Raw genomic sequence first — 16,105 nt, 5'->3', positions numbered from 1 at the left:
AGGAAAATTGACTCGCAGACAGTTTGTAATTGGCTGCTCATGGGAGACTTTAATGCTATAGTGGACAACGAGGATAGAGTTAATGGCACAGAAATACAAGACAATGAAACCAAGGATTTTAGAGCTCTAATGGAGGATTGCAACTTCAATGAACTAAGAACTGTGGGAAGAACATACACATGGACAAATAGTCATGTGTTTAGTAGAATTGATAGAGCTATTGTAAATGCACAGTGGATGATGAATATGCCACCATTACAAGTTGCAGTGATGGATCCTCATTTCTCTGATCACTCTCCTCTATGTATAGAGGTGGAGGCAGCAATGGAGTATCAACGGAGACCTTTCAAATTTTTCAACTGTCTCACTGAACATGCAGAGTTTGAAGACATAGTAAGAAACAACTGGAACAAGAAGACCAAAAATATGAAGGGGATATGGTATAATCTGAAGCATATCAAAGAAGGGCTGAACAGTTTGAATAGAAGAGAGTTCTCCAATACAACAAAGAAAGTGCAGCAGATAAGGGAAGATTTAGCAAATATACAAGCACAGATGAGGACAAATAACACTACAGCTGATATGTTTGAGATGGAGAAAATCACAAAACAACAACTGGAGAAATGGAGTAATATAGAAGAGAGCATTTATAAGCAAAGGTCTCGAATACAATGGCTTCAGTTAGGTGATTCCAATATAGCTTATTTCTTTGCAAGCATGAAAGGGAGAGTAGCACAGAATCAAATAAAGAGCTTAACAGATACCAATGGAAGAGTGATTAGTAATCCAGAAGGTATTGAGAAGGAGATACTGGGGTTCTATGAAGGGTTGCTAGGGAGATCAACAAATAACATGCCTACTATTAACCCTAACATAATGAGAAATGGTCCAAGACTTACAAGATCATAGCAGCTTCAACTCATAGAACCTTTTACTAAGGAGGATGTGCAAACAGCCTTGAAGGGGATAGGTGACTTAAAGGCCCCAGGTGAAGATGGTTTCAATGCCTACTTCTACAAGAAGACTTGGCATATAATTGGAGAAGATATCACAGAAGTTGTCCTGAAGTTTTTTGATTATGGTATAATGTTTAAGCCAATAAATAGGGCAACAGTCACTTTGATTTCAAAAGTGAAAAATCCTACTTCTATAAAACAGTTTAGGCCAATATCCTGTTGCACTATAGTTTACAAAATCATTTCCAAAATGCTCACAAATAGGCTGCAGTTAGTAATGGAAGACTTAGTTGATCTGAGTCAGGCAGCCTTTGTTCTAGGGAGGATACTGAGTGACAATGTCCTTCTGGGGCATGAACTTGTAAAAGGTTATGGGAGGAAAGGTGTATCACCCAGATGTATGGTCAAAATTGATATGCAAAAGGCATATGACACTGTAGAATGGTGTTTCCTTGAACAAGTCCTTACAGAGATGAATATCCCAGGAAGATTTCTTGCTTGGATCATGACATGTGTTACTATAGTGTCTTATGCTATTGTGGTGAATGGGAAGCCAACAACTCCTTTTGATGCCAAAAGAGGAGTTAGACAAGGTGATCCATTATCACCATATTTGTTTGTCCTAGCTATGGAATACCTTACAAGGAGCTTGAAGACACTTAGAGAGAATCCTGATTTTAATTACCATCCTAGGTGTGAGAAGCTGAACATAATTCAACTCAGTTTTGCAGATGACTTATTACTATTTTGCAGAGGAGATGTGGTGTCTGTCCAACTACTGTATGATTTCTTTCAACAGTTTTCAAAGGCTTCAGGGTTGATTGCTAACCAGGAGAAAAACAGCATCTACTTTGGAGGTGTTACTGAAGATATGCAGCAAAATATTATTAAATGCTTAGGTTTTTCTAAAGGCTCCTTACCTTTCAGATACTTGGGAGTTCCACTGAGTAGTAAAAGATTATCTGTTGCTCAATGCCAACCTCTGCTGGATAAGATGGTTGGCAGAATAAAAAACTGGACAGTAAAGTTCCTATCCTATGCAGGCAGGTTACAGCTGATCAAGAGTGTTCTATTTGCTATCCAATCATTTTGGTCATAGATATTTCCCCTACCTAAGAAGATATTACAAGCAATTGAGACAATTTGCAAGAGGTTTCTGTGGACAGGTGAAACAGAAACAAAAGCAAAAGCCTTAGTAGCTTGGAGACAGTTATGCTGGCCACAATCTGCAGGGGGTCTAAATATCACAGACATGGTTATTTGGAATAGAGCTGCTCTAATCAAACAACTGTGGAATCTAAACATGAAGAAGGACAGATTGTGGATCCAGTGGATTCATGCTTACTACATCAAGAGGCAAGTAATAGGGCAAGCAAAAGCTAACCAAGCTTTATGGTTGGTACAAAAAATCCTGGGAGCTGGTAAATACCTAATTGAGGCCAATATAGCAATTGAAGAAGTGTTGAGCATGAAGAAGTATTCCATCAGACTGATATACAACAAATTGAGAGGTGATCTACCTAAGGTGGAGTGGAGGAGAATAATGTGTAACAACTGGGGAAGTCCTAAGTGGAGATTCATCTTGTACTTGGCAATACTGGAGAGATTATATACAAGAGACAGACTTTTGGGATGGGGCATAGCAATTAGCTCAGCATGCTCACTATGTGGAAATGTAGCAGAAAGTCATGCGCACCTGATCTTTCAATGTAACTACTCAGCAAATATATGGGGTAAACTGTTACAATGGATGGGAATCCAAAGGAATATTCAAGGTTGGCAGGCTGAAAAGCAGTGGGTAGTCAAGCATGGTTCAGGAAAGAAGCAAATATGTGCAACATTTAGAATGGTACTTGCATGTGCAGTTTACTATATTTGGCAAGAACGCAATTGGAGAACCTTCAGAGGAACACAAAGAAGCAGCGAGGAAATGATTAAACTGATAATCCAAGAAGTGCATTGTCGTGGAATGTTGAATTCTAAGCTAGCTAGACATTTACAGAATTTTAATTTTTATCCGTAGTTGTTGATGAATAGCTATGTAGATATGAGGACACTAGATTTGGGGCTGCATGTCCAAATCTATTGGAGTTGAGGGTTTTTGATATACTTGTAAATATTTCCCTGGTAATAGAAAATTTAATTACCAAAAAAAAAATGTCGAATTGCACCTGCGATATGAAATTTGACTTTTCAACAATTCATATGCTCATTTGAAATATAAACTACAGATTAATGATAAGATTGAAAATTTTCATTGATATATACAATGACATAATCGTTTTCTGTATGATACATTCCATAAATGGAGTTGATAAAATGTCATCGACATGTACGTTGGAGAAATAAAGATCTCATTAAGTTGAAAAAGACTTAATGATCAATTATAATGACATGATATGGAAAAAAGGACTTGCGCTCACTTACGCAATATTAATTGAATTTATACACCACACACTGTATTAGTATGTCCACACTGTCTATTTTGAAGGATGAGGTGTAATTTGTCCCCACGTGAAAATGATCTAAAGTACATGGACTCCTTAAAAAAGAAATTTTTTAACATTAATAATACTCCCTTTGGTCCACAATAAGTGACCAATTTGCCTTAAGTACACCCATTAAAGAAATACTAAATTCTAGATAAAAATAGTTAGTGGACTAAACTACCCTTAATTAAATATTGCAGTGTAATTTAATGTGAGGAGTAAAAGAGTTTTTAGGAATACGTACATAAGAGTAATTTTGGAAAAACAAATTGAATTTTTTCTTGATTATATAAATGGACACTTACTTTGGACCAAAATAAAAAGGCAAATTTGTCACTTATTATGGACCGGAAGGAGTAATTTATTAGCAAGAGACTATACTAACAGTCGTCATTGATTATTTAGCAATATAATGCAGTTAACCAATCCAAGATTTACTTCAGATCATAGTCCACTGAATGCAGTTATTGATATTGGTTAAATCAGAGGATACTTAATTTTAGCAGTGGACAAGTTGAGATTTATAAAGGAACTTGTTGACTGTATTAAAAGCTCCAAGTTTTAATTTATTCTTATTATAGCACGGAAGATATAAATATTTTATAAACAAAGTCAAAACACTCTTCACGCGGATGAACTGATGTAATATTGCAGAAAGATGGCAACCCATCACTCCACACCAATCCACGCACAACTGCCGCCTATCAAACTCGCAACTCAGTTTTAATTATTGGGTTAACAATTGAATACTTCTACGTATTTAATAAATTTTATGACACAAACAAAGGTCTAAGCAAAAGAATTTGTATTCTTATAAACCGGTACCTAATATTGTAGCTCCGCCCCAATACAAATAACGGATAAGATTAATTTTCAATGAAGGCAAAGGTATTAAACTTAATCAAGATGACACAAATTGATTAGTTATAACTATAATTTGGACATATATTACAGAAACCCAGCTCTAAAATATATCCTTTACTATATATATATAGTATATGGTTGATAAATGTTTATTCCATATTGTGTACCTATATTTGGAAACTAATTAATCAGTATCGGTATCAGTATCATAATGAAACTATCATTACTATGCCATACAAGAGTAAATGACATTACAAGTAGCGCATGCGCAAACAAAATTATGTGTAGTATTTTTTTTTCTTTTGGTTTCCATACGATGTCACTTGACCGATATGTGCGTTGAGATCCAACTAATTTAAATTTACGCCATATAAAATCTATTAAAAGGAGAAGTACTTCGTACCAGATTTGTTTTTCATTATCTTCTTTTATAGATATGCATACAAGAAGTTTGTACTTGTTGTCATAACCAAAATAATGGTTGTAGAAATAATCTAAGTCCACTAAATTAAAATTTGGAAATTTGCCTCCCACGAGAAAAATGATACCTTAATCATGAAGCTATATATTTACAACCATTAGTATTTGAAATGACCCACCAACAAGAATATTAATGAAAAAAGCTGGCTTTGACAGTTCCCAAACGCATGATGTTGGCATATACTGTGGTTTCCCATGTCTCTGTTGTCTATTTAGCCAATGGTGCAAAGTGTTGTATATATAGCAAGTTGTTCGATTTTTATGGGGATTTATTAATATCACCAACACTATTGAGATTTGTACTTTGACCTAAGATTAAGCTCATGCAAGAGCTTCAATGGCGGTTTGGAACGTTCGAGAGAGAGAGAGAATATCCGGGAGAACAGAAAGAGAAAAATTGATATTAAAAATGACTCTCTCAACTTCAGAATTACAAAGTGTGTGTATATATGCACACGTGGAAAATAAGGAAGAAAAGTACAACTAATCTAATTACAACTCAGCTATACAAATACAACTCAGCAAATAAGTTAATTATCTCAATACCCCCCTCAAGTTGGATGGGAGGATCTCACAGCCAACTTGCCAAGTACGGCATGATGTTTGACTCCAGTAAGTGCCTTGGTGAGTATATCAGCTAGCTGATTAGTGGTGGCCACATGGTAGAGAGAAATCAAGCTTTCCTGAAGTTTGTTCCGTACAAAATGGCAATCAACCTCGATATGTTTTGTCCTTTCATGAAAAACTGGATTGTGAGCAATGTGAATAGCAGATAGACTGTCACAGAACACAACAATGGGGCTGGACTGTGAAACAGTGAACTCCTCAAATAATCTGTTCAACCATACCAATTCTCCTACTACCTTCCTGAGTGACCTGTACTCTGCCTCAGCTGAAGATAAGGAAACAGTTTCTTGCTTCTTTGACTTCCAACTAATGGGGCTATCTCCTACCAAAACTATGTACCCAGTAACAGACTTCCTAGAATCAGGGCATGAAGCCCAGTCAGAGTCACAGTAGGCACTAATGGAGCAGTCAGTGTTGTTGGAAAAGAATATACCAAGAGTGGGATCACTCTTGAGATACCTGAGGAGATGAAATGCAGCTTTCAGATGTGTATCTCTGGGTGCTTGCATGAACTGACTCAGAAGCTGCACACTGTAGGCTATGTCAAGTCGTGTGTTGGTGAGGAAGTTCAGTTTTCCCACTAACTTTCTGTAATATGTAGGATCTGGAAGGAGAGTACCTTCATCACCCTTCAACTTCACAGCAGGGTCAAGGGGAGAAGACAGACTACTGTAGCCAAAACAGTCATATTCTTTTAACAAATCTAGGGTGAACTTCCTTTGAGACATGATAATTCCATCTGACTTGTAGAGGACTTCTAGGCCCAAGAAGTAATGGAGTTTCCCAAGATCCTTGATTCTGAATTGCTTATCAAGGAATGATTTTAAATTGGCTATCTCAACTGAATCATCCCCAGTGATGATAACATCATCAACATAGACAGCTACAAATATGGTGTGAGAAGAGGTCTTCTTAGAGAAGAGTGAGTAATCATTCTCAGAATGTCTATACCCCAATGAGGATAGGGCTTCAGTCAACTTAGCATACCATTGTCTGCTGGCTTGTTTTAGTCCATACAGTGATTTATTAAGTTTGCATACTACCTTTTGTGGACCAGTTTGATCAATTAGAAGGCCTGGTGGTACTTCCATGTACACTTCTTCATATAAATCACCATGAAGGAATGCATTGTTTACATCTAGTTGGAATATGNGTGTTGGGTGTGACGTTCTTCGGTCTGATCGATAGCCATGAGAAAGGGACTGGATGATGAAATTGGCTAATTTCTTAGCTGAATCGTTGGACAAACTGTCTAATCGTGTAAAGTGCCTTCACTTCGCAAAGTACTACAGTTCGAAATCGGAAAACTGAGACCTAGCAGATGACTGAACGAGATAGGTTTTGAGGAGGAGGAACTCCGACAGATCTTCGCCGACGATATCACCCTTGCTCTGATACCATATTGAGATTTGTACTTTGACCTAAGATTAAGCTCATGCAAGAGCTTCAATGGCGGTTTGGAACGTTCGAGAGAGAGAGAGAAAATATCCGGGAGAACAGAAAGAGAAAAATTGATATTAAAAATGACTCTCTCAACTTCAGAATTACAAAGTGTGTGTATATATGCACACGTGGAAAATAAGGAAGAAAAGTACAACTAATCTAATTACAACTCAGCTATACAAATACAACTCAGCAAATACAACTCAGCAAATAAGTTAATTATCTCAATAAACATGATCATCAAAAGTTGCGGTGGTATGTATAAGATTCATCCGCCCTTCATTAAAAATTTCGATTTCGAGCCTTGAAAATTTAAAGAAGTCATGATAGGAAGCGTTTCTCCTTTTAAAAAGCCTTACTCGGCGAAAATCCAAATTAATCTGAGCATAACGCAGATAGTGGATGAGAATAAGGAAAAATAATTTACCAACAAAGAAGAATTTACTGGGGGTACTAAAAGTGCATTTATTATGAACGTACTCCAACACAATACAGCTATATTTTCTTCAGTTGTAAGGCACTTGGCATGTGATCCACCTGACCACCATTATCTGCCATATTCATTCTACTAATGCTTACACCTACTGCTATTCGATCTTTTCCTTCTTTATTAATTATTTTAGCTGCCAGAGTACGAATGTAGCTGGATTTTTTACTTTGAAGATTAAACAAGATAAACTTGGTATGTAGGTTGTTGTGTATTGAATAGTTGGTTTAAATACCATGCATCTCCTCTTTCTTATTATTTTGGATGTTAGTATCTTTTTGGTTTAGAGCAGTAAATTACCTTGCTCGAACTAGCCGGCCAATTACTAACATAGTGATATTTGCAGTTCCCAGCTCAAACTGGCAGTTGAAGTATTTATACCTTATTCAACCAAAAAGTTACTATTTTCAGAGGTTCGAGCCGTGGAAACATCTTCTTATAGAAAGACATAGTAAGACTCCGTACAATAGACCTTTGTGATCAGACTCTTCTCCGGACCCCGCGCATAACGGGAGTTTAGTGCACCGGCCTGCACTTTTAAGATTATCAGATCAAAATATAAGTTTTTTCCGCACATATAAAAAGTATTGTTATAACTTTTAATCTTAAACATGTTATGGTATATTCTTTTTTTGATAATAATATGTTATGATATTTTTGTGATTATAAGAGCATATGTTCAAGCAAAATTAAAAGTTTAAAGTTCAAAAAATTTCAAATAAAAAAATGTGTCTTTTTTAAGAGTGACTAAAAACAAAAGGAATAGAATATAATACAAAGGGGTATGATTTTTCAAGAGAAAAAAAAAAAAGAAGCTACAATGATATAGATTGCAAATCGTATATTCCTTCATCTATTAGCTTTTGTTATGCGAGACAGATTCAAGATTGAAACCGAGTAAAAGGAGAAAACGAAAAGAAGAATTACAGAGATCTAGTTATTTCTGAATAGATTAACAATAGCGGCTGTTAGTACATTTTCCTCTTAAAATAATATCTAAATAATCATCTAATAAATTAAATAAAAATGCCTAAAGAATAATTAAGAAAAAAAAAATGAAACAAAAACTAGCACAAAAATTACTCATCCAGAAGCTGCAACACACACTATATTTAGTAAAATGGACGTCGGCCTAGTTCATGAGCTCCAAGATCATATAAGAAAACTAAGTCTCACTCATTAATTTCATCGGTAAGAGCGTAGAATGGCACCACAGAATGTACAGACAATAGCTTTCCAGTTTTTCCAGTAGAAAGGTACATAGCAAAACCTTGTAGCAGTTTTCATATCAGCAACACTTGCTCCTCCACCGCACCGGGAACATGTTCCAGCCGCTGGTTTGCTCTTGCACACCTGCTTTGTTTGATCAACTAGAAAACAGAAACAAACCATTTTTTTTTTGTCGCTTATATTAATGTTTAGAACAGAGAGAAATTGAGTGTGGTATTTGGGGGTATAGTTAGATGACTGGGAAAAGTTGAAGGTATTTATAGGCGTGAATCTGAGAAGCAACGGTAAAAGTTTAAGTAGAGACAGTTGGGTCATCACTATGCCACACTGCTGACTTTTCATCAATAAGGATAATCATTTTTTAATCTTTGGTCAACATCTATCTCGTTATGTTTTTTTCTTTTTCATTTTCATTGTTTGAAGAATGAAACCTTTTTTTTTTATGAGACAAAATCTTATCATAGTCAAAAGTTAGCTCGATGTACACTAAATTCTCGTTACGTGTGAAGATCAGGAAAAGTCATGAAGCCAAAAATCTTACTCCTATTATTGTAATCACACAGTAACAATTTTTACCTTAATGAGCGGCGAAGCAATGACAGTTAGTTAGTTGTAGTGGTTGTAACTTAAGTTTATTATGATTAATAGTAGTATTACTTAACTATATCTAGTGGTAGAGTTAGTTTTAGTTTTAGTCGTATATATTTCATTCTACATATACATGTACAGATATACAAGAAATAACAGAATCCTTTGGAACATTCTCTCCATCTTCATTCTCTGTTTTGCCGGCTTGCTCAAGCTCAAGAGGTCACCTTCTAATCAGCTAAAACTTCATGGCTGAGCTTCATGGATAGCTAAATTTGACATGGTATCAAAGCCACATGGCCATTAGTGTGGTCTTATCGTCTTCAATTTTGCTCTCTCGAAGCTAATTTGGAGGAACAACAATGGCGACTCTCGATAACACCGAACCAGAGAAATTAGGTCACAATCATCCACTTTTCGTGAATTCAAATGATAATTTAGGAGCTGTATTGATTTCGTTGCAATCGCGAGGACCGAAAAATTACTCTGTGTTGAGCCGGGCAATGAGGATTGCAATCCTAGGTCGGAATTAACTAGGTTTCATTGATGGCACATGCAAAAGGGAGAATTACGGCACGAATCTCGTTGATCTCTAGGAGCGTTGTAATGCGATTGTATTGTCTTGGTTGATCAACTGTGTTTCACCGAAATTATTGAGTGGAATGGTGTATTCGTCAAATGCTAGTGAGGTATCGGATGATCTGAAGGAGCGTTTTGATAAGGTGGATTGTTCTAGGATTTTTCAGACCCACAGAGAAATTGCTACTGCTGGGCAGGGTACTAGCTCAATTTCAACTTATTTCTCAAAATTGAGAGTGCTTTGGGCAAAATTTGACAGTTTGGCACCAATTCCTAGTCGTGATGCTGTCAATTCTCGTGAATATGTCCAGTTTATGAAGCGTCAAAAGCTTCTACAATTCCTAATGGGACTCAATGAGTCTTATGAACAAGCACGTAGTCAACTCTTGATGATGGTTCCTGTTCCATCTGTGAACAAAGCCTACTCTATGTTGATGGAGCGTGAGAGTCAGAGGACTATGTCCAACACTTTTACCACTGTTGATGGGGGTGAGATGGCAGCGCTGATGACAAATAGGTCTGGGAATCAGCAGAGGCCAAAGAAAAATTACAATCTTCAGTGTGATGTCTGCCACATGAAAGGCAACACTAAAGAAACTTGCTACAGGGTAGTAGGATATCCAAAGGATAACAAATTCAGGAAGAAGTACAACTCACAGGCAACATCTAACTTTGCGGCTAAGATGCTCCAGCAACCACAACTGGTTCCACTCCTATGGTTCCCACATTCACTCAAGAACAATATCAGCAAATTTTACAACTGCTTAAAGGCAAGGAAACTGAAATAGCAGCTAATGCAACAGGAATATATTCAGGTATTATAATGTCTCTAATGTCTAAGTTGGATGAAAATGTTTGGATTGTAGATAGTGGTGCCTCTAACCATATGGTTTCAAAGCTAGAAGCATTAGATAATCCAACCCCATTCCTAAAACCTAACTCAGTTCACTTGCCAAATGGAGATGTGGCTGCGATTACACATAGTGGATCAACTAGTGTATTCAAGGACCAGCAGATTAATGATGTTCTTTATATTCCAAACTTTAGTATAATCAACTGTAAATTTCAAAATTGACAAAAGAGCTGCAATGTTTGGTAGCTTTCTTTCCTGATATATGTGTGTTTCAGGATCTCTACACTAGAAAGGTGTTGGGGATTGGTAGTGACACAAATGGACTGTACATACTCAAAGATTCCATACATAGGAGGAAGCCTCCTACACCAACTGTACATACCACAATCATGCCTACTTCTATGTCAGTTAGTCAAGATTCAATAAAGCTGGGGATATAACACCAGGGACATGGCCACCTACCTATGGATACACTTAAAAGGATTGATAAATTCAAGAATCTCCACATTAGTAACAAAAATAACGATTGTGCAATGTATCCTGTTTGTCCATTATCTAGGGAGACGGTTGCCATTTCCAATTAGTACTAGTAGAGCAAAGGCACCATTTGATCTTTTGCATGCTGATGTATGGGGACCTTTCAGAGTACCCACCTATGATAGCAAAAGATTTTTTCTTACAGTTGTGGATGATTTCTTTAGAATTACTTGGCTCTTCTTGATGAAACGCTAAAGATGAGACTTGTTGGTGAATGAAAAGATTCTTTTCTATGATCAGTAATCAGTTTGATTGTTCTGTTAAGATCTTGAGAACATATAATGGCTCTGAATTTGTTAATTCAAATATGAAGCAGTTAGTTGAGACATTAGGAATTATACATCAAACCACATGTGTTTATACTCCGCAGCAGAATGGCATAGTGGAAAGAAGAGATAGATACATCCTTGAAACAACTAGAGCTTTGAGATTTCAAGCTGCAGCACCCCTAAGATTTTGGGTTGAGTGTGTTCTTACAGCAGTACACATAATTAATAGATTGCCTTCTACAGCCTTGAACGTAAAGTCCCCTTATGAAATGTTCTTTAACACTGCACCATCATTAGATCACCTCAGGGTCTTTGGGTGTTTATGTTATGCTGTAAATGTGAGGAAACAAGACTAGTTCTCTGCGACGACATTGCCAGCAGTGTTTATGGGATATTCACCAACAAAAAAGGGCTATAAATTTTATGACTTGCAATCCAGACAGTTTCTAATCAGTATAGATGTGGTGTTTAAGGAGCAGGTGTTCCCTTTTAAACAGATGAAGATGCTACCTAATCCCTTATTCCCAGTTCTTGAATTAACAAATGAGCACTTAACCTCACATTTTCCTGATGTTGTTCAGGAGAGTCCACCTACACCTACCAATGACTTTGCATTTAATGATGCTGATTCACCACTAAGTCCTGAGGCACAATTTGATATTTCGGCAACACAGAATATTGACACTCCTCAATCTCCCTCACATGTAGATGATGTTCAACTCATTGCAGTCAGAAAGTCCAAAGAACAACTGGTTCTCCCAGATGGATGAAAGATTATGTGACAAACTCTTGTGCATATCCTATGTCCAATTATTTGAGTTATGATGGTTTATCTCCTTCATATATCACATGTCTCACTGCACAACCAGTCATTGCTGAACCCAAACATTACTTTAAGGCAACCAAAGATGCAAGATGGGTCACTGCTATGCAACAGAAAATTCAAGCTTTGGAAGACAACATGACTTGGGATATAGTTGATCTGTCTAAAGGTAAAACTCCTATAGGATGCAAATAGGTATACAAAGTCAAATACAAAGCCAATATGGAGGTGGAAAGATTCAAGGCTAGGCTTGTGGCCAAAGGCTTCAGCCAAAAGGAAGGTTTAGACTATAAGGAGACCTTTTCTCCTGTAGCTAAAATGGTGACTGTCAGATCAGTCATAGCTTCAGCTGCTTCAGAGCATTGGCACATCTACCAGATGGATGTGCACAATGCATTCTTGCAGGGTGATCTCTTTGAAGAAGTATATATGCATCTTCCTCAAGGTTTTAGAACCAAGAGGAAGTCTAGAGCCAAGGTGTGCAAATTGAGGAAGTTCCTTTATGGCCTCAAACAAGCATCTCGGTAGTGGAACTTGAAGCTCACAAAGGCTCTCCAAGACCTGGGATTTGTCCAAAGCCATTTTGATTATTCCTTATTCACACAGAGGAGAGGTGATGATTTGGTTATTATCCTAGTTTATATGGATGATCTTCTGGTGACAGGTAATAATCAACAACTCATTTAAGCTGCTAGAGATAACCTTCAGAAGAAATTCAAAATGAAAGATTTAGGGGAGCTTGGATTCTTCTTAGGCATAGAATTTGCCAGAAGTAAGGCTAGAATTCTAATGAATCAGTGGAAATAAAGGCTAGAATTCTAATGAATCAGTGGAAATACGCCCTTGATTTGATCTCTGATTCAGGGCTAAGGGGAGCAAAACCAGTGTCAACACCTTTGGAAGTAAATCAGAAGCTCACATCAGTGGAATTTGATGAAGCTACGAAGACCAAGGATGATGAGGACACTATACTGCCAGATGCTGAACCTTACCAAAGGCTGGTAGGAAGGTTGCTCTACCTTACCATGACCAGACCTGTATAGCCTATGTGGTTCAGGTTCTGAGCCAATTCATGCACAAACCTAAAAGGTCACACATGAATGCAGCCCTAAGAGTCATCAGATATGTGAAGAATGCTCCATGTTTGGGGTTATTGATGTCCTCTACACAAATTCACTCCTTTGTTGCTTAATGTAACTCCGACTGGGCAGCCTACCCACAGTCCAGAAAATCAGTCACAGGGTACATTGTGAAGTACGGGGAATCACTTATTTCTTGGAAATCCAAGAAACAAAGCAAAGTGTCAAGGAGTTCAGCAGAGGCAGAATTTACGAGCATGGCTTCAATAGTGGCTGAACTATCATGGCTTGTAGGTCTGTTTAAGGAACTAGGAATCACTGTGACATTGCCCATAGACCTCTTTTGTGACAGCAAAGTGGCTATATAGATAACTGCCAATCCAATATTTCACGAGAGGACCAAACATTGACACTGATTGTCATTTTGTACGGGAGAAGTTGCAGCGGAGTCTCATTCAAACTCATCATGTTAGTACTAAAGATCAATTTCCAGATTTACTTACCAAAGGCCTTGAGAAGACACGGCATTATCATCTATTATGCAATCTGGGAGTAGAAAATTTATTCTTACCCTCCAGCTGAGGGGGAGTAACGAGCGGCCAAGCAATGACAATCAATTAGTTGTAGTGGTTGTAACTTAAGTTTACTATGGTTAATAGTAGAGTTAGTTAACTACATCTAGTGGTAGAGTTAGTTTTAGTTTTAGTGATATATCTCATTCTACATATACATGTACAGATATACAAGAAATAACAGAATCCTTTGGAATATTCTCTCCATCTTCATTCTCAGTTTTGCCAACTTGCTCAAGCTCAAGAGGTCACCTTCCAATCAGCTAAAACTCCATGGTTGAGCTTCATGGATAGCTAAATTTGACAAATTTGTGGTAACGCTTCCCTTAACAAAATTTTACATAGTGATAGACTAGTAATATTCATGTTTATTCCACCCCCTATTAATTCCCACTTCTCGCATTCATTGGCTCGCTTTCCTAATATACGAAAAAGTCAATGGTGAAACCAGAAATTTATACAAGGGGATTCATAAAATATTCTAAGATGTTACAATTGGAATTTGAATCTATAACTTAAAAGAAAATTTCGATTGTCTTTACTACTATAATTGATTTTTCCTCTATGTCAAGATGATTCAACAACTCATCACGTATAACCAATAACGAGAAGAATGGTTTTTTGTAAAAAGCAGGTACGTTTTTTTTTCTTAATTCAGGTACACATTTAATGAGAAGAATGGTTTTTAAAACATATTATTTCTCCCAACATCTGTATTTTTTCTTTAACATTCGAGAAAATACAAGGTTGAGTTATAGCACTGCGTAAAAGAAATTGATACTAATTCTTTCATTTCACTTTTCACCGACATGCTATGTGTATGGGTCCAAATTTGGACGACCATGACTATAGATGAGACGACCAACGGCGAGGTCCTCACAGTTTAACACAGCTTCGATAAGAGGTGCTAGGCCGGCTCCTTAGAGGGGGACCTGGAATATGCTTTTTAGAATCTAGAAGGGGTTTGACCCTTATATATACGGGGGGAAGGGCTTTGTAAGGGGGCTCTCTGCTTTGTCTCGATCTGTAACATCTCTAAAATAGAGCATCAATTGTAATACTTTCTGATAAACATTTTCTAACATCCAATCTCGGATCTTCATGAGATCAGACAAGATCATTCGTGTATTCAATACTTATCTTCTTTCGTTCTAATGATTATTATTCTTAGCTAAGATTTACCCCTTCATTTTCTTTGATTGATTTGTTCAAAAAGGTTGTAATATCTTTTGATCCAAATAATTTGACGCCGTCTGTGGGGATTTCTATAGCCAAGGTTTTAGTTTCATCTAGATCGCTGAAAGAAGTAAACACCTATCCTCAACCTTGCAAAGTTTTGTAATGGCAGAAAAGGGAGAGATAAGATCGAAGGCGATAGTAGACGTCACGAACAACCTGCTAGGCTCCATCAATGAAGCCGGCCGGGAAAATGATGAAAGCGTAACGCCAAGTACTACACTTGAGGGAAATATTGTGTCCACCCCTCACGAAAGCGTGATTATCTCACGCGAGAAGGAAACCTCAACGTCTGCAGCCGGAGAAGCACTACCAGCTGTAAAGAGACAATTATAGGAATGGCTGACAAACACCCTGAGCAGTATACTGGACAAACCCACTCAAAGGAATATCGGAGGCACAATACACGCAGAAACCACAGCTGTCATCGATAAGCTGGAAACTCCAATCACAGGTAACACTCACATTGTCGTTGATGCAGATAATGATGCAATCGCGGCCATTCTAAAGAAAATGGAAGATATGGAGAACGAGAACAAAACACTCCGCGATCAGATGAAAGAACATCAGGAGAGGGTCGATAAAATATCGGGCGCTCCGAAGTTGCTACCAAAATACGATGCAGGCCGATTCGTCGAGCAGCCGTACAGTGAAGGAGCATCCCCCCACACTATCCCGAAAACATTCAAAATGCCACCATATTTGAAAATATACGACGACACAATAGATCCGGAGGATCACCTGATTCATTATGTTACCGCGGTAAAAGGCAACGATCTATCAAAAGAACAAGTTCCCTCGGTACTGTTGAAAAAATTCGGCGAAACTCTGACCGGGGGGGGTGGGGGGGGCGTTGACATGGTACTCCTAACTGCCAGCACGGTCGATATCGACGTTCGAAGAAATGGCAGATAAGTTCGTTACCGCCCACGCGGGAGCGAAAAAGGCGGAAGCCAGAGTAAATGACATCTTCGCCATTAGACAAACGATGGG

General features: G+C 37.6%; 2 protein-coding genes across 2 annotated transcripts; both read right to left on the bottom strand.

The window, feature by feature from the left end:
• On the bottom strand, positions 5,341 to 6,507 carry LOC109229961 (uncharacterized mitochondrial protein AtMg00810-like). Its single transcript, XM_019395503.1, has one exon. It carries the CDS (start codon positions 6,505 to 6,507, stop codon positions 5,341 to 5,343), a length of 1,167 nt encoding a protein of 388 aa, XP_019251048.1.
• On the bottom strand, positions 8,260 to 8,822 carry LOC109228931. Its single transcript, XM_019394195.1, has one exon. The coding sequence runs from the start codon at positions 8,736 to 8,738 to the stop codon at positions 8,532 to 8,534; it is 207 nt and encodes a 68-aa protein (XP_019249740.1). The 5' UTR covers positions 8,739 to 8,822; the 3' UTR covers positions 8,260 to 8,531.

The sequence above is a fragment of the Nicotiana attenuata genome, chromosome 7, assembly GCF_001879085.1.
Source record: "Nicotiana attenuata strain UT chromosome 7, NIATTr2, whole genome shotgun sequence".
In the NCBI taxonomy this organism is placed as follows: Eukaryota; Viridiplantae; Streptophyta; class Magnoliopsida; order Solanales; family Solanaceae; genus Nicotiana; species Nicotiana attenuata.
Note: the sequence above shows the minus strand (reverse complement) of the source record. Positions and strands in the feature narration are given on the sequence as shown.

Excerpts from the sequence above, each read along its gene's own strand:
- LOC109229961 (XM_019395503.1), bottom strand. The coding sequence starts at position 6,507 with ATGGAAGTACCACCAGGCCTTCTAATTGATCAAACTGGTCCACAAAAG.
- LOC109228931 (XM_019394195.1), bottom strand. The coding sequence starts at position 8,738 with ATGGTTTGTTTCTGTTTTCTAGTTGATCAAACAAAGCAGGTGTGCAAG.